General features: G+C 40.4%; 1 protein-coding gene across 1 annotated transcript; it reads right to left on the bottom strand.

Annotated features, from left to right (window-relative positions):
* Positions 1-15,264: 15,264 nt before the first annotated feature.
* On the bottom strand, positions 15,265-16,191 carry LOC141102400 (olfactory receptor 1E16-like). Its single transcript, XM_073591360.1, has one exon. It carries the CDS (start codon positions 16,189-16,191, stop codon positions 15,265-15,267), a length of 927 nt encoding a protein of 308 aa, XP_073447461.1.
* Positions 16,192-20,025: the final 3,834 nt, after the last annotated feature.

Raw genomic sequence — 20,025 nt, 5'->3', positions numbered from 1 at the left:
TCAGTAAATTATAGATCATTAATAATGGAAGGAAATCACACATTTCTGCAGGCATATGTAGCGGTACCCCTGAAGGGGCTGCTGAAAGTTGTGGCCCACCCATCACCCTGCCCAGCCCGGCATTCAATTCCCAAATCACCTTGTTTGTTTTTGTTGTTTTTATTGAGGGAATAGAACTTGGATGGGTAAAGGAATTTCTGGGATGCCCAATAGAACAAACGATTGGATGATTGTATAGCAATCAATTATTGGATTGTATAGCAATCAATTTGGGACAGCTATATACACTCTGTTACTCTAGTCTCCTCCAGCACAACTCTTACTTGCAGACTGTTACTCTCTCTCTCTCCAGCACATCTCTTACTTTCTCAGGCACAGCTAGCACATGTTTTAGGCCTGACACTGGCTCAGCCAGGCCTTAGGAATTGCCTTTTGCAGGCAGGGACCGCGGGCCCCTTTAATGTAGCAAAAATAGAATAGAAAGTCCCTAGTTATAGCTGTCCTATAGGTGGACTACTGCTCCTAGTAAGCCCTCTTCAGGCCCTGGTAGCCCACCTGGCTGCAGCTGCCTTACTTTACTGCCCATGAGATCACAGTCCTTACTGCTGGCTCTGCACCCATCCCAGAATGCACTCTCCCAGTCCTCCCAGGCGTGCTGCCCCAGTACTCCTGATAGCACATGTCACTCACTGGCCCTCCTTGCTGCAACTGGTGGTTCCCTCCTGAAGACTTGCCAGGCAGTACTAGCTCCTGCTGTCCTCTCTGACTCCTCCTGTGCCTCCTGCTCAGATCCTTCATGAGTTCTTGAAGGGCTCCATTCTGCACCCGATTCCCAGGCCCAAGGTCACCCCCCAGACTGGGGAGCTCCCTCAATGGGCCCGGCAGCCTAGTACATCATCCTTGGTTCTTTCACCCGACAACTCCTCCCCAGCTGGGCTGACTCAGGGTATTTCAAAGAGGCCTGCCCCCTGCCAATTCTAGTTGGGGATGGGGGTGAATCCTCTAGAGGCTGTCTGTTAGTCATCAGCTGCTACTCGGAGCCACGCTCAGCCCACACAAACCAAAACAAACAGGCCTAGCTTCCAGCTAGGCCTGACCAAATTTTCCTGCACTCACAAAAATCTCACCTCTAGCACCTACCTATGTAGAGGGTTCTACACATATATATTACTATATGCCTGTGTAGACCCTCCTGTATCCTGGTTAGGGATGAGCTTCGAGTTCAAGTCTTCTTCCCTTCTTCATGCTCGGGCCGCTCCGCATCCATGATGGGAGGCTCCCGCTGTGTGATGCTTCTCGTCTTCTGACGGTTCTTAAATAATGTGGGGCGGGGTCACTGGGTGGCCCCGCCCTCCGTTATTTAAGAACTGTCAGAAGACGGAACTTGACGGGGGCTTCCTCGAGGCTCTCCCCGTGACATCAGATGGGATCACCCACCCCGCCCCCCTCTGACGTCACGGGGACAGCCAAAGGGAAGTCCCTGTCAAGTCCCCGTGCCTCAGAGGGGGGCGGGGTCACCGGGTGGCCCTGCCCTCCATTATTTAAGAACCGTCAGAAGACGAGAAGCGTCACACAGTGGGAGCCTCCCATCATGGATGCGGAGCGACCCGAGCGCAAAGAAGGGAAGAAGACGCCACGGAGGAAGATGCCGGACGAGAACACCGGAGCAAGAAGCAGAGGATCAGAGGAAGAAGAAGATGGAGAAAGAAACCAAAGGAAGATAGAAGAAAGAAGAAAGAAGATAGAAGAAAGAAGATGGAAAAAAGCATTTAAATAAAGGAATTGTCAAAAACTGTCTCTTGTCATTTTTAACATTTTTGACACTTTTTTTGTGAAATGGTAGGGGTAAAGTACCATAAGTTCCGCCAAGTGACATATAAAACAATTAGTGACAAAATATATTGCGAATACAAGTAAAAAGCAAAACTAAAAATCACAAGTGTATGTGAGAAAAAATCCAAAAGTTCTTAGTAAGTCCACAAATATATAAATAAATAAAGGACACCCATCCAAGAGAGGTTGTGACAAAAGGTGCCTAGATGTGATCCACCAATACGTGTATGAGTAGAGTCTGCTTACCAGACGGCGATGACTGCTATTATGGCAGTCTCGCCCAGCATAGGGATTATGGTCTCCCAAAACCCAAGGTACAATGCAGGATCAGTAGTTCTAATACTCCATCAAACCGGAAATACAAAAGAGAACACCTCCATAGTGCAACATTGTCTGATATAAAATTTAATAGTATATAAAGAATCGCACTTACAATATTGTAGAAAATATACAGCATGTGAAAATTCAAACGGAGCGGCGGCGTCTCTGTGTGCCGCGATTCACTTCCTGTGTTCAAGCCCTTCCGAGAACGTGATGACGTCACCGTCGTAGGCTCCTCCCTACGCGTTTCGTCACGATAGGACGTCGTCTGGGGATTGGCCGAATGCAAAAATGTCAACAATTCTGTGTTTTTCTGTCAATATGGGGTGCCAGCGATGCTGTGTTGTTAGTGTGATCACACTAACAACACAGCATCGCTGGCACCCCATATTGACCCCATATTGACAGAAAAACACAGAATTGTTGACATTTTTGCATTTGGCCAATCCCCAGACGACGTCCTATCGTGACGAAACGCGTAGGGAGGAGCCTACGACGGTGACGTCATCACGTTCTCGGAAGGGCTTGAACACAGGAAGTGAATCGCGGCACACAGAGACGCCGCCGCTCCGTTTGAATTTTCACATGCTGTATATTTTCTACAATATTGTAAGTGCGATTCTTTATATACTATTAAATTTTATATCAGACAATGTTGCACTATGGAGGTGTTCTCTTTTGTATTTCCGGTTTGATGGAGTATTAGAACTACTGATCCTGCATTGTACCTTGGGTTTTGGGAGACCATAATCCCTATGCTGGGCGAGACTGCCATAATAGCAGTCATCGCCGTCTGGTAAGCAGACTCTACTCATACACGTATTGGTGGATCACATCTAGGCACCTTTTGTCACAACCTCTCTTGGATGGGTGTCCTTTATTTATTTATATATTTGTGGACTTACTAAGAACTTTTGGATTTTTTCTCACATACACTTGTGATTTTTAGTTTTGCTTTTTACTTGTATTCGCAATATATTTTGTCACTAATTGTTTTATATGTCACTTGGCGGAACTTAATTGTATCTTTTCACATATCATATTAGCGCTGCACTTTATTGTTTATTATACTTTTGAAAGTCAGATACAGGATTTTTTGAGGGTGCTGGCAGCTTTTTTCTTCTTTTTATTAATCTAAGCGCAGCTTTTACCCAATTTGGGTCTCTTTTCTTACACAGGGGTAAAGTTATCATTTCACATGGGGGAGGTCGGGATCTGGGGGTCCCCTTGTTAAATCACAAGACTCCCACAACCACCGGGCAAGGGTTGTGGGGATGAGACCCTTGTCCTCATCAACATGGGGCAAGATGCTTTGGGGGGACCCCAAAGCACCCTCTCAAAGTTGAGGGCATGTGGTCTGGTACGGTTCAGAAGGGGGGGCCGCTCCCCCCTCCCCCCTCTTTTCCTGGGGCCTGCCAGGTTGCGTGCTCAGATAAGGGTCTGGTATGGATTTTTGGGGGGACCCCATGCCATTTTTTTTAAATTTTGGCATGGGCTTCCCCTTAAACCCCCCTTCAGATCTGGTATGGATTTTGAGGGGGACCCCCATGCCTTTTTTTTATTTTGGTGCGGGGTTCCCCTTAATATCTTTTAATTTAGGGGGACCCCCACGCCGATAAGGTCGATAAGGATGCAACTTTTACAAAAGGTTTGAAACGGATAGCTTCATTCAGGACTGGGAAATGGGTAGCCTGAAGGTTGTGGATCCAAGTCGTTTCGGCTTAGCACTTTAACCCCTCCAGTCACGCTGGCTGGATGTGTTCCAAAGCAGAAAAAAATCATGCTGGATAGTGCCAAAATTGTGGTATAGCCCAATGTGTCTACTCATGGGGGTCTCTAACTTACTATTAGAAATTAAATGTGAGGAAATATTTGAAAAAAGGACTTTGGTTTTTCCAATGTAGGAAGCGCCACAGAAGCAGTTAATAATATACACGAAACCAGCAGTTTGACAATTGACCTAATGTTTGGATTTGTCCATTTGGGAGGGTGACATTGTGGTCATTTAGGATCCAGGGGCAATACCTAAGCTTCCTAGGGGGGGGGAAGTGCCAACTTCAGAACGTGTTGATCTACCAACACCCACATAAGGGCTATGAACCGATCGGTCTCTATTTGATTGTGATCTTTTGAATTAAGTATTTCAAGATATGGCTTAATACATTTTCTGGCTGCATCATCTGCTTATGTTGTGCGGTATTCCTAGTAATCAAACGTGTAGTCTGAGAGGATGTTTTGGTATTTGTAAGAAAAATCTGTGAGCATCTGTCGCGATCTTTGGCTTTATTATAGGCCTTTTTAAGGATCAGCATGGATGTTTGTATACATTCGTAGCTCAGTGGTAGAATTCTCACTTGCCATGCGGGTTGTCTGGGTCCAATTCCTGGCCAATGCCTTGTAATCAAATGTATATTGTGAGAGGGTGTTTTGGTCTTCGTATGAAGGATTCATTTTGGGCTTGGCTCTATTGTAGGCCTTCTTAGAGATCTATATATACAGTATCTCACAAAAGTGAGTACATCCTTCACATTTTTGTAAATCTTTTATTCTACCTTTTTATGTGACAACACTGAAGAAATAATGGTTGCCACACAAAATATTGACACTTTGGGCCCAATTTGGACATTTTCACTTAGGGGTGTACTGACTTTTATTGCCAGCGGTTTAGACATTAATGGCTGTGTGTTGAGTTATTTTGAGGGGACAGCAAATTTACACTGTTATACAAGCTGTACACTCACTACTTTACATTGTAGCAAAGTGCCATTTCTTCAGTGTTGGCACATGAAAAATGTGAGGGGTGTACTCACTTTTGTGAGATACTGTATGTATATATATATATATCTATATATCTATATAGATATATAGATATATAGATATATATCTATATATCTATATAGATATATATCTATCTATATATAGATATATATAGATAGATATATATCTATATATAGATATATATATGGATATACATATCTATCTATCTATCTATCTATCTATCTATCTATCTATCTATCTATCTATCTATCTATCTATCTATCTATCTATCTATATATCTATATATACACTGTATATCTATCTATGGTTCAGTTGTAGAATTCTCAGGGATGCAAAAAATATTTATATTATATTTAAATACATTTAACTTCTAAATTGTCATTCTCTGTAATTTATTTTATTAGAAATTGTATAGGATTGTTTTCTATTTATTGTACATATTTTACATGTTATCTGTTTTTATCGGTACAGTTTGTGTTGGGTCATTTATTTCATGTATATTTTTAATTCATTTTGTTCTTTATTTTTATTTCATTTTAAGAATACAGTTTCTTATAGCTTTTAGATCTTTTGTGGCTGCCTGATAACCCCATCAGTCAATTCATGCCTTTTACCACAGATTTAAAAAATCAGGTGCCACATCTACTACTAATAGAGCAATTTTTTCATGTTTATAATATAATAAATCAGATTGGTGTGCTGCTGCCGATGTTATATTAAAACCAAGCAATAATGTAAATGTTTAAAAAAAAAGTACATGTAAAATCCCTAACAGTGGCCAAATAAACCAAAACCATTAAATTAAATCGCATTTTTATTTTAAACACACCTCTGCTTAGCAGCTGTTCGTTATAACACAAACACATATCTTGGTAAATGTCTAATAAAAAAAAAATATGGAATCTAAAATACATTTGCCAGCAAAGGAGAGAAATGAGAAAACTCGGGCTAGTCATTGACAAAAAAAAAAATAATGATACATTATTTTTTATTTATTTATTTTTGTCAACGACCGGCCCAAGTTTTCTTACGTCTCTCCTCATTTCTCTCCTCTTCATTTAGACAATGAAGACCAAGAAAAAAACGATGGTGTATGATATGTCATCAGAAGAGGACAATACATGGTTGGTGGATGGTCTAATAGACTCAAATAAATAAAACAGCAATCTTTGTGTGATTCTTCATATTATTCACTTTTTATTTCATGTGTATTTTTTGTTTTTTTTGACAAGAACAATAATAAAATGATCAATCTAAAGAAATAATAAAAGGAATGCAGATCTCATGTGGCCACACATTCAGGAACATTTTCTCCAGCTGCCAACATCGAAATATAAAATCTTTACCGTCCCAAAGGACATTCTCCTCTGATAGAAGAACACAAAAACCTGAATATCTTAACAAATGTCTTAGGAGTAGGACCTTTCATTTAAAGCACATTAATCACTTGAGAGTTGAGAGCCACTTATTTTGTAACAAACAAATCTGCAGTCTTTTCCATTTTCTAAATGTGATTACAGATTTACGGAGTTTTCTTATATTGCCATCTGCTTTATTTCTTGTGAAAATTATGTTTTGAACAATTGGCGCCGTTTTGAAAGCAAAGCACCCACTTTTTGTTTTAACCTTGACAACTTAAATATATTTATTAGATATATTTACTATATTTATTATTATTTATTTATTTAATCATTTTAAATCAAAATTTACACTTTTTTTTCCTGTATTGTGAGACATATGGCAAAAGAAATAACATGGCGTTACAATGAAGGGTAACAGGTAAGCCACTCTCGTGGTCTCTCGGATACCATCAAGGATGAGATAGCAGCCCAAGATATACCCACTGAGCTGGAGAAGTTGATCACGTTTGCCATTCTCTTATGCCGCGTACACACGATCAGAATTTCAGGCCGCAAAAGACCAATGAGAGTTTTTCATCGGAAAATGCGACCGTGTGTGCTCTCCATCGGACTTTTGCTGGCCGAATTCCAGCCAGCAAAAGATTGGGAGCATGTTCTTAATTTTTCGGTCGGGAAAAGTTCCTATCCGAAAATGCGATCGTCTGTGGCAATTCCGACACGCAAAATTCCTACACATGCTCGGAAACAATTCGACGCATGCTCAGAGGCATTGAACTTCATTTTCTCGGCCCGTCGTAGTGTTGTACATCACCGCGTTCTTGACGGCCGTAAGTTCAGCGACCATGTGTATGCAAGGCAAACTTGAGCGGAATCCCGTCGGAAAAGCCGTCATATCTTTTTCCGACGAGAAGTCCGATCGTGTGTACGCGGCAATTGACTTCAGACTCTGACTTCAGAGAGACCTTCCTTTAAGGAGTACTTGCGGAAGCCTCCTATACGTTTGGCTCTGAGCTTTGCAGTCCCACCTGTGCCTCCCTCACCCCTCAAATGTTCTATATTATAGAACATTTACGATTGCTCCAAATGATAATAAGCCTCTGAGGAAGGACGACATGGTTCGAAACATGTTAGGCGTCATTTCACAGCTTGTATTCTCGCGAGCCCATTCATCTATTCAGGGCAGATAAGTTTCATGACTTTCTTCTGCATTGAGCTTATTCGTTAATATTTGTACTTTTATGTGATACCTTTTTTGCTACTGCAATTTTATTGTATGTTTTCAATAAATACATTTTTCACTTTATACCTTGTCTGCCTTCTAAAAATCCAGAGGGGTTATACCGTGCCTTGAGCACTCGGTTCTTTTTCCTGTTTACCTATTGGATTAGTCAGTCCAGGTCATTACACACACTGCCAATCCCTACCTTATTAAATTTCACCAGCCTCAGGTTTCCCATGGATAAGTAACATTTATGTTTTTTTTATATTTTAGACTGGGGAGCTCTGAGGTTTTGCATAGATTTACAATATAGCCCCATTTGTCTGTAAACTAACCAAATTGGGAGGACAGGTGTGTCACCTAAGGTTACATTCAGATCTTCTGTAGAAGGAACAAGCGCCCCTGCTCATGCTTCTGTAAGCACAATTCACACGTTTTTTCCATTTGACACACATTAGTGGGGAGGGGATAGAAGTTGACGAGGTTCTGTGTCAATGAAACGCATTGGGTGGGGCTTAATCAATGACGTCATCACACCCGCTGACTGCCAGTAGTGCGGTGTTTCATACTTGTCTCTCAGCAGAAACTGTCCGGGAGGTGGAAAGTCTGACCTGCTGTTTGTCCAGCCAAAGATGACTACTAACTAGACATGTGCAATTCGTTTAATTCTGAATTCGTTTTGTAACAAATTTTAACAAATTTGTTGATTTGGAAACATCCGAATTAACAAAACATTCGTAAATTCGAATAGTCAAAAATTTGTAAATTAAAAAAATTGTGAAATCGTAAATTTGAAATTCGAAAGCCCGAAAATTTGAAAATTTGAAAATCTGAAATAATAACTAAGTATTAAATTATAAGTATTGGAATTTCCTTTCAAATTTGGCTGTTAGTGAATGTAACAAATACAAATTTATTCAAAGTTATGAATTATCCGAAATAACAAATGCCGTATCTAAACGAATAGAACGTAACAAATTATTAATAATAAATAACATTAATATCATTAAAAAAAACTTTTTGTTATTATTATTATTTTTTATTAATTCGTTCCATTCTATTTGTTTAGATACGGCATTCGTTATTTCGCATAATTCGTAACTTCAGATAAATTCGTATTAGTTAAGTTCACTAACAGCCAAATTTGAAAGGAAATTCCAATACCTATAATTTAATAGATAGTGATATTATTAGTTAGTTATTTATTATTTAGAATTTTCAGATTTTATTTTTTATTTTCAGATTTTCAGATTTTCGAATTTACGAATTTCAGAATTTCTAAATTTTAAAAGTATACTCATTTTCAAATTTACAAATTTTTGAATTTACGAATTGCGATCATAACAAATGACCCGAAAAACGAAAAAAACAAAAACGAATGAAACAAAAACATTTTTTGGCAGTACGCATGTCTACTACTAAACGGTGGGGTCTCTGATGGGTATAGACTGAATTATCTCTGTCTATCATCAGATTTGTTTGCCTATCTTATCCATTCCATCTAATTAAGACCCTGAATTATAACTGCACACCGGCTCACTTGTCATTATCTATCCATCTATGATAAGGCTTGGACTTTTGGACTATTGTTTTGTGCATACACTATATACCCGAGGGATATCCTCTCATGGGCCAGCAGGCATGGAAAGCTATTGACTCCACCCGTATACCTATGTATCATGCCCTTATACTTTTTAGGGTTTGTTTTTATGATTGTGAACAAGCTCTCTGAACATTCAACAACCTCTGAAGAAGCGGTATATCCATGAAACGCGTAGACCTCATTTGAAGGGCACAGATTGCTTGCCTTTGTCAGGTATCTAATGTCTATATGGTTTTAAACTGTATTTAATAAAATTGTGTCTTTTATTAAATGATATGTTGTGTTGAATCATACATAAATGACACTAGGGGTATATTTAAAGTCCCAAAACCTCCCTTACCTTCCTTTTACTATACATATCGGGATGATACCCTGACTCACTCCACCAGTGTATGCGTAAAATTTATACCCCATTCCACACTTACTTTTCTGCTTAGACTAATGTACCTAGTTGATCGATCGGTCAACTTGGGTACAACCAGCCTGCCAGATTCGCTTGCAATTATTGGTAGTGGCTGCCATAGCTGCTAGCGATAATCGTTGTCTTCTCCTGCTTGCCCCCCGCTACCCCCTCCAAAAGAAGACAATGGCCCAGCAGGAGGGATTCCCACATCAATACTGTCTGAGTTGATAGGGCAATCGAGCAAATTTCCTTCCTGCAATCTGTAGTTGCAGGAAAGAGATTCGCTCCATATATGGCCAGCCCTTACATAGCAATTTTACACTATGTGGGCTCCTGATCTTCTTTGATGTATTGGAGGAATATTGGAATCAGTATTTATTGTTTTGGTTGCCTCCCGCCAGACGCAATCTACCACCTGGAAGTTTGATGTGCTGATCGGGGCTGCCAATCCAGTGATCTATTACATACGTGTTCCGTGATCTCTGTTCACCTGGAGATCATGAGGGATCTGGTAGGAGGCTTTGTGAATGGTGGTGGAGAACTCCCAATCAGATTACTCACCTGCTGGTTTCTTTGTAATTGTATATTTTTTTAAGTTTTTTACAGAACAAAAAGAAACAATATGACACATGTCATTTAAAGAAAAATTGCTGAAAAACAGTCTTTCAGAAGGAAAACAACGCGTACGTAAAACAAAACACAGATCATGATTAAAACTGCACAGCCCCCCCGCTCCGAAGCACCCACCCCCCCATGGTGAGCTCATGTGGCCTGATATGGTTAAGGAGGGGCGGCACTCACTTGTTCCCCCCCATCCAAACCTCCAGGCTGCATGCTCGGATAAAGGTCTGGTATGGATTTTAGGGGGGACCCCACACCAATTTTTTTTATTTTGGCGTGGAGTTCCCCTTAAAATCTATGCCAGACCCAAAGGGCCTGTTAAGGATTTTGGGGGTGACCCCACGCTGTTTTTTTTTTAAATTTTGGCGTGGAGTTCTACTTAAAATCTATACCATACTCAAAGGGTCTGCAATGTATTGATAGGTTGGACTTGATGGACTTGTGTCTTTTTTTCAACCTCACCTACTATGTAACTATGTATTATATATACTAGGGGTGCAACAGATCGTCATCGATCCGTGATCCGATCCGCGGAGGTTGATCCGTACGGGACACCCACGATCCGCGGAGTGCTCTGTGGCCTCTGCCATAGGAAAGGTCACGGCTTTGGCCTAGCTCCGGAGCGGCGGCCATCTTGGTACACCCGGCGGCCGTTTAGCATGTGATCTCTCCCCTCTGTGTACTGATCTGTACAGTGGAGGGGAGAGATCGGATGGCAGCAGTGCCAATACTCTGCAATGCCCTGCCAATACTCTGCAATGCCCTGCCAATACTCTACAATGCCCTACCAATACTCTGAAATGCCCTGCCAATACTCTGCAATGCCCTGCCAATACTCTGCAATGCCCTACCAATACTCTGAAATGCCCTGCCAATACTCTGACATGCCCTGCCAATACTCTGAAATGCCCTGCCAATACTCTGCAATACCCTGCTGCAATGCCCTGCCAATACTCTGCAATGCCCTGACAATACCCTGCCAATAGTCTGCCAATATACCCAATACTCTGCCAATACTCTGCCAATACTCTGCCAATAGGGAGATTGTGGATTTTACAGTGGGGGAGATTTTTTTTTGTTGATCCGAAAATGATCCGAACCACGACTCCTGATCCGAGGAACGATCCGAACCGTGAGTTTTTTGATCCGTTGCACCCCTAATATATACACTGCACTGACTGCACTATATGCTCTGAACTGTATTATATACACTACACTGACTGCACTATATACTCTGAACTGTATTATTTATATACGACACAGACTGCAATATATACTCTGAACTGTATTATATATATAGCGGTACCCCGTAGGGGCTCCTAAGTGTTGTGGCCCACCTGTCACATTGCCCAGCCTGGCATTCAAGTCCTCAGTCACTCCAAGGCAATACACAGTCCATTAGCTTTGTTTTTTTTTTGTTTTATTGAGGGAATTGAACTTGGATAGGGTATTAGGAAGTATGAGATGCCCAGTGAATTTTAGAACAAGCAATTGGGAAAACTTTTAGAATAAAGAATTGGAACAACTTATATACACTCCGGTATATACAGATCTCTCTTCCTCCAGCACAACTCTTACTGCAGACCATTACTCCTCAGCTCCTCCAGCACTCTACTTGCTTGAGCTCCCAGGCACAGCTAGCACCGCATGCAGTGTTAATTTTAGTCTTAGGACTAAAATGGCATTTTAGATTTAGTCCCATTTTAGTCTTCTGCAATTGTTTTAGTTTTAGTCGTATTTAGTCGACTAAATCTCCAGTACATTTTAGTCGACTAAAATGTTCTATGTTTTAGTCGACTAAAATCTCTGGTACATTTCAGCAATTGCAATTTAGTTTTAGTCATAGTCTTTTGACTAAAATGGCATTTTAGTTTTAGTCTCATTTTAGTCTTTTGACTAAAATGGCTTTTAGCTTTAGTCGTATTTTAGTCATCTCAATTGTTTTAGTTTTAGTTTTTATGGACTAAAATAGTATTCATTTAGTCGACTAAAATGTTTTAGCCATTTTAGTCGACCAAAATGTTTTAGTTGTTTTAGTCGACTAAATTAACACTGACCGTATGGTTAGGCCTGACACTGGCTCAGCCAGGCCTTAGCAACTGCCTTTTGCAGGCAGGGTCCGCGGGCCCTTTTTAGTGTAGTAATGAACTGTATTAGATACACTCTATGGACTTCACTATATACTATGAACTGTATTATATATGCTATTCCAACTGCACTATATACACTGAACTGTATTATATATGCTACATGGACTGCGCTATATACTCTGAACTGTATTATATATATACTACACTAACTGCACCATATACTCTTAACTGTATTATGTATATATATATATACTACACTGACTGACTGCACACTACACTACACTACTTGCCTAATCTCCATTAATTCACTGTATATGATGGCTGTGTAAGCAGCAGCCTTATATAGAGCGGGGACTTTGGCCAATCGTGGCTCTCACAGCATATCACACTGTGATTGGCCAAAGCATGCAGGTCAGGGGCATGCTTTGGCCAATCAGCAGCCATCAATGCACTGCAATATTGCAGTGCATTATGAGGCACTCTGTGACAGGCAAACTTGTCGTGAGGCCCCATATGTTTGTTTGTTCAACGAACAAACACCCGATGTTCAGGACCATTCCTACTGAAGAAGAACAATTTTCACTTAGCTCAGTCAAGCCGTATTTATTTCACCCATCCAATCTTGTGAAATTTTAAAATTCATCTGCAAGTGTTTCAAGTAAACAAATTCTTCTAGAGTCTGGGCAAAGATACTTTTTTTAAATTTAACATGAACCCCCAGACAAAGGGGAACAGGAAGGAGGAAAGGTGGGATTTTATGATACGGACATCAATGGCATAAACATACAAAATTGATCAAAAATATGACATTTCATTGGAACAACATTAAAAAAAAAACTGAAATGTGTGGGGACAATGTAACTCATGTGAAATTGAAAAAAGGTTAAAAACACTAAGCCATGTATAGTGAGAATATCTTGAAACAACGTAGATGGTATTCTCAGATGCACAGGGAAACAGAGCACCAACGCGTTTCAACTACTTTAGTATTTAGTCTTCCTCTGGGGGATGACATCTCTTGTTAATTTCAAAGGATTTATTTCAGAATACATAACACGAGTTACCGCAGGGGCATCGGGAAGGGGGGCTAAGGGGGCTGGAGTCCCGAATGGGTCCGAGCAGGGACCGATCTGATCCGCCAAGTGCGGCCAAATGACATAGCATGTCCTGCCTTCTGGAGCTATGATGGACGTCCCACTGGTCCAATGCCGGGACTGCAGGACGTGTGACATCCATCATAGGCGCTGCAGGCTCCAGAAGTTGAGAATTACAATGCCGCAGTGCCACATCACTGAGATCCCTGCTCCCCGCTTGGCGCTCAGAGAGATCAAGGCAGCGGAGGAGCGATCAGGCAAGATCTGCCAGTGACTGCACCGATGATTGTAGAGGAGGGGATGAGGATAACTGGAAGAGGAGCCCGCTGGGGTAGAGTGAAGAGCTCCGGATCTCGGTGTGTCCAATCATGGGCACCGGAGTGTGCAGCAGGAGGCAGAAGAGTCTTCTCCATACTGCCTTGTGCCTGCTGGCCGTGCTGGGACTGGGCAGCGGGCTCTACTTTGTATAACTACATGCAGGATAAAGCCGGGAGCTCCAAGGTCCAGGCGATGAAATTCAAGCAGTCTCCTCTCCTCCTCTGGCTGCCTGCTGTGGCATATGATGGGCACTGCACACCGCACACTATGGCTGAGGCTGAACTGAACTGCAGAACACCTGGACACATGAAGTCTGTCTCCTGGTCAGGTAGTTGAGGTCGGTGTATGTATGTCAGGTAGATCAGTGTATGTTAGGTAGGTGTATGTATGTCAGGTAGGTCAGTGTATGTCTGTCAGGTAGGTCAGTGTATGTAAAGTAGGTGTATGTATGTCAGGTAGGTCAGTGTATGTTAGGTAGGTGTATGTATGTCAGGTAGGTCAGTGTATGTTAGGTAGGTGTTTGTATGTCAGGTAGGTCAGTGTATGTTAGGTAGGTGTATGTATGTCAGGTAGGTCAGTGTATGTATGTCAGGTAGGTGAGGTCAGCGTATGTATGTTAGGTGGGTGTATGTATGTCAGGTAGGTCAGTGTATGTATGTCAGGTAGGTCAGTATATGTAGTTCAGGTAGGTGAGGTCAGTGTATGTATGTTAGGTAGGTGTATGTATGTCAGGTAGGTCAGTGTATGTTAGGTAGGTGCATGTATGTCAGGTAGGTCAGCGTATGTAGGTCAGGTAGGTGAGGTCAGTGTATGTATGTCAGGTAGGTCAGTGTATGTATGTCAGGTAGGTCAGTATATGTAGTTCAGGTAGGTGAGGTCAGTGTATGTATGTTAGGTGGGTGTATGTATGTCAGGTAGGTGTATGTATGTCAGGTAGGTGCTTAAAAAAGGGAAAATGCCCTTCGGGTCTGGGGTGAATTTTAAGGGGAGCACCACACCAAACTGGAAAACAAAAATATACGGCGTGGACCCCCTCAAAATCCATACCAGACTCTTATCTGAGAATGTAGTCTGGCAGGCCAGAAAATGGGGGAGAGGAACGAGCCCTCCTTCTGAATCATTCCAGGCCACATGCCCTCAACACGGGGGAGTGCTTTGGGGCAGGGGTACTTCCCAAAGCCCATTGTCCCCATGTAAATACCATATAACATCATTTATTTTGTACTGTTTTGGATGAGGAAAAATTTCATCAAAATAGGGAAAATGCATCTACACATTTCACACTTCAAGGAAATGAGAGGGGGGTAGTTATTATCTTTTAAATGTATAGTTGACTAATTAAGAACAATACATTTATAAATATTGGTGTTTTTAAAGTTCAGCTATAAGTTTCCTTACAAAAACAAAATAATCTTGTATTTTTCCAGAAACTTAAAAATTTATATTTTCTTTGGTCCCATCAGACAGGAGAAGTGAAATTCGATAATTCCAACATCTGGGGGTGACTAATTTAGCAGTTACAATAAAAAAAAAGGAGGGGATGTATAAGAACGTTGTTGTTTTTTTAAGTGAAGGCTAATTTGTTTCCAGATATAGTTCTGGATTTATTAATTTATTAATGTATTAATTTTTTTGGTGACTGAAAGTCCTCCTGAATGATGCCTTAAGGTCTGTATTCCTCAGGCTGTAGATCAGGGGATTAAGCAAAGGGTTAATTACGGCATACTGGACTGAAAACAGTTTGTTCACACTAAGCATATTGCTGGAGGTGGGAATCAAGTAAATAAAAATAATTGAGCTGTAGAAGATGAAGACCACCGAGAGGTGTGATATGCAGGTGGAGAAAGCTTTTAACTTCCCAGTTTTGCCAGGAATGTGGAGAATCGTGCTGAGAATACGGACATATGGAAGGAATGTTAAAAGAAGGGCAGATAATGCCACACTGCCGCCCACTGCGAAAACAAGCACTATGTTTATTGTTGGGTCTGTACATGAAATCTGGAACAAGTGTGGAAGGTCACAGAAGAAGTTGTGGATGGAATTTGGGCCACAGTAGGACAACCTGAGCAAAAAAAGAGTATGGAACAAGGAATGAAAAATCCCAAAGACCCAAATTACAACAGCTAAATGAGTGCACAACTTCCAGGACATAATTTGTGTGTAATGTAGAGGTTTGCAGATGGCGACGTACCGGTCATAGGACATAGCCGAGAGCAAAAAGATCTCAGAGCAAGCAAGATAGAGAAAGAAAAAGACTTGGGCTGTACAGGCAGGGAGGGTTATAGATTGGTTTTTGGTGACCAAGTTGAAGAGCATCCTTGGTCCACTAACTGAGGAATAAGACATGTCCAGAAAAGCCAAATTGCTGAGAAAAAAATACATTGGGTTGTGCAGATGGTAGTCAGTGAGGACCAAGAAAAATATAATGAGGTTTGTGATAAGAGTCATCAGATAGATGAGAAGGAAGAGCACAAAAAGTACATTCATGGTTGGTGGATGGTCTGATAGACCCACAAGAATAAGAGTGATGATCTTTGTGAGATTCGTCATATTATTTATTCCCTCTCTGTGTAAATGTATCACCAATAAACAGTAAGGAAAAAATATAAATCTCAGAAATTATTAATAAGAAAACATGTAAGGTGTGCCCACATGGTATATTCGGGATTCTATGCAGACATTTGATTCAATGAATATCTTATATAGATACAGTATAAAATGCTGGCATTCCCCCAGGACAGTCTGATATGTTGTAAGAATACAAAGCTTTAAGTCTTGTTAAATGTCTCTAAAGATCTCATTTAAAACACCTTCGTCACTTGAGAGTTCTTTGTGTTTCTTTTATAAAAATAAGTTTACAGTTCACAAAATAATTTCTGAATAAAACTCGACTGAAGTTCTATTCTTTGTTAGCGCGGTTTTTATTAATTGGTTATAGGACAAAGTAATGAGTACAAAACACTTTAAAAAAGAAAACAATACCTGCTTCTGTTTTTTCTCTTATAACTTTGTCATAATCATAAAATAATAATGTTAAATAATAATAATAATAGTAATAATAATAATAATAACAACAATAATAACATCAGAGGACAATTTGTTATAATAATAAAATATGTTGTAATAACAATTTTACAATAATAATAATATTAATAATAATTATAATAATAATAATAATAATAATAATAATAATAATATCAGAGGACAACTTGTTATAATAATAAAATATGGTGTAATACCAATTTTACGATAATATCAAAATAAAATAATCAAATAAGGTGTAATAACAATTCTACAATAATATCAAAATAATAATAATAATAATAATACATCTCAGAGGACAACTTGTTATAATAATAAAATATGTTGTAATAACTACAATAATATTAAAATACTAATAATATTAATAATAATAATAAAATCAGAGGACCACAAAAAGTTGGCTGTTGGTCTATGGGGAACAATACTGTTCTGGAAGACCTCAGGCACCACCAGGATAGGGAAATGCTAAAAGTCAGCATTTTGATGGGATTTTTTAGAAAGTTAGCGTCTGCTATGAAGACTATGAAGTGCCAATTTGTACCTTAAAGTAAAACTGAAGGCACAACTTTTTTTCCCCATATTGTATAGAGTAGGGAAGGGTTTTAAGCCTTGTCAGTTTTTTCATGTGTGTCCTATTGGGGAGATTTTCCTTCACTTCCTGTCCTGTAGTGACAACAGGAAATGAGAGGAAATTCCTCAAAAGTGAGGGAAACCTCTGGTATTCACTTGAATTAGTGTCCCCCACTGGAAGATTTACCATAAATTTCAGTGCTGCAATTTTCTTTTATGTTTACTTGGGAGGATAATTGTCACCAGGAAAAAATAGAGGGTAAATCTCCCCAGTGGGGGCACAGACAGGAATAAAACCTGACAGGGGCTCTAATTCCACTTCACTCTATCCAAAACTAAAAGAGAAAGTTTTTGATTTCTGTTTTACTTTTAGTGGTCTTCAATCCAGCAGGCCACCTAGACATAGTAGTTTTATTTATGATACAGACTTACACCAAAGCCAAGAGTCTCGGAGTCATTTTTGACTCAGAAATGTCAATGGATGCACAAATAGGATCAGTAGTCAGCCAATCTCACCATCTCCTCCGCCTGCTACGTAGACTCATCTCCTTCATCCCAGAAGAGGACAAAGCAGCAGTAGTTGGAACAATCATCAATTCCAGACTCGACTACGCAAACTCCCTCTACAAAGGACTACCCCAATATCAGCTTGCGCGCTTGCAACTCATCCAAAACACGGCGGCAAGACTGTTAACAGGAAAAAACCCTGGGAATCTCCCCTTCCCTGAGGAGCCTACATTGGCTATCCGTAAAGAATCAGATCACATTCAAGACCCTCTGCCTCACCCACAAATGTATACAAGGAAACGCTCCTCAATACCTATGCGAGAAAATAAAACGCTACACACCCAATCGCAGTCTTCGATCTTCTAACCATAACCTCCTCCTTATTCCAAAAACCCGCTACAAAACAAAAGGAGAACGAAGATTCGCAGTCCAAGGACCACGGCTATGGAACGCTCTACCTACCCACATCCGCATGGAAGAAAACCATCAGGCCTTCAGGAAGAAAGTCAAGACCTACCTCTTCTAAGGAGCTGGACAACACAGGAGAGATCTAGCGCCTTGAGGCGATTCAGTTCGCATGTGCAGCGCTATACAAATCATTCATTCATTCATTCATTCATTCATTCACACTTTATTGAATTAAAGGATAAATCTACACTACCCCTTTTTCCTTACTTTACATGAGGCAGTGTCCTTCTCCACTGGCAATGACCAACATTTAAGTGGGCCGGCCCATTCTTTATCACTGAGCCAGTGTGCTTTGATGGTTCTGTACATTGTACCAGCCTCTTATTGAAATGCCTCTATACTAAGACACAACTGGTCAGATGCTCTACCCCCACTACAACTGAATTAGAAACAATTGAAAGCCTCACAGAACTATTAGAGGAAAATGAACCCAAGGATCTTATAGATTCCCTCGACCTCGAGACCATCTTAGTGGAGGTTGATGGTATGATCTCTACATCCACATCATCCATGCCCAATACTATTTCTCTGAAAAATAAATCAAGCCTTTATCCTACACCCAGTACACACCCAAATGCTGCTGCATTTTTATAACTGGTTTTGAGGGATATACGGGGCCTCAAATACTCCTCCCATGGACATGGTAATCTTACACATGATGAACTGCTTGCACTACAGTCACTTAAAGAGAATCCAGCTGTAACAATTAAACCAGGCGATAAAGGCGGAAATATTGTAATACAAAATAATGCTGACTATGTCAATATGTGTCATGATATCTTAGACAACTCACAATGGTATAGATGTATACCCAAATCTATGATTGATGATTTTGTGAGAGATTTCTATGTGTTAGTCGACCAGGCCTTCTACCATAACATTATTGACAAAAATACTTGGGAATACATTAGGACGGCCTTCCTACGTGAAGCGACGTTCTATGCACTTCCAAAAGTCCATAAGAACATTCAAAAGCCACCTGGCAGACCAATTGTGTCGGGCAGTGGTAGTCTCACGGATAACCTTAGCAAATTTGTTGATAGATTGCTCCAACCATTGGTGGAAGCTTTTCCATCATACACTAAAGATACTATCCACCTTCTTCAGATTTTGGATGGCCTCCATGTCAATGGCGACAACTTACTGGTCGTCAATAGGGATGAGCCAGATGTTCGAGTTGAATGTAAGATTGACTCAAACATTGGGTGTTCGCCTGTTCGCCGAACAGCAAACAATATGCGGTGTTCGCGGCAAATTCGAAAGCCGCCGGAACACCATTAAAGTCTATAGGACACGAACATGAAAAATCAAAAGTGCTCATTTTAAAGGCTTATATGCAAGTTATTGTCATAAAAAGTGTTTGGGGACCCGGGTCCTGCCCCAGGGGACATGTATTAATGCTAATTTTTTTTTTTAAAACTGCCATTTTTTCTGGATCAGTGATTTTTTTTAATGCTTAAAGTGAAACAATAAAAATTAAATATTCCTTTGAAAATCGTGCTTGGGGGGTGTCTATAGTATGCCTGTAAAGTGGCGCATTTTTCCCGTGTTTAGAACAATACCACAGCAATATGACATTTCTAAAGGTAAAATTGTCATTTAAAACTGATCGAGGCTGTAATGAATTGTCGGGTCTCGGCAATATAGATAAAACTCATTGTAAAAAAGAGCATGGGTTCCCCCCTCAGTCCATTACCAGGCCCTTCGGGTCTGGTATGAATATTAAGGGGAACCTCAAACCAAAATTTAAAAAAAAAACGGCATAGGGGCCCCCCAAAATCCATACCAGACACTTAT

This window comes from Aquarana catesbeiana, linkage group LG07 (genome assembly GCF_042186555.1).
Source record: "Aquarana catesbeiana isolate 2022-GZ linkage group LG07, ASM4218655v1, whole genome shotgun sequence".
Lineage (NCBI taxonomy): Eukaryota > Metazoa > Chordata > Amphibia > Anura > Ranidae > Aquarana > Aquarana catesbeiana.
The sequence above is the reverse complement of the archived record's forward strand: the minus strand, read 5'-3'. Positions and strand labels throughout refer to the sequence as shown.

Bases quoted from the DNA above. Each gene is read 5' to 3' on its own strand.
- LOC141102400 (XM_073591360.1), bottom strand. From the start codon at position 16,191: ATGACGAATCTCACAAAGATCATCACTCTTATTCTTGTGGGTCTATCA.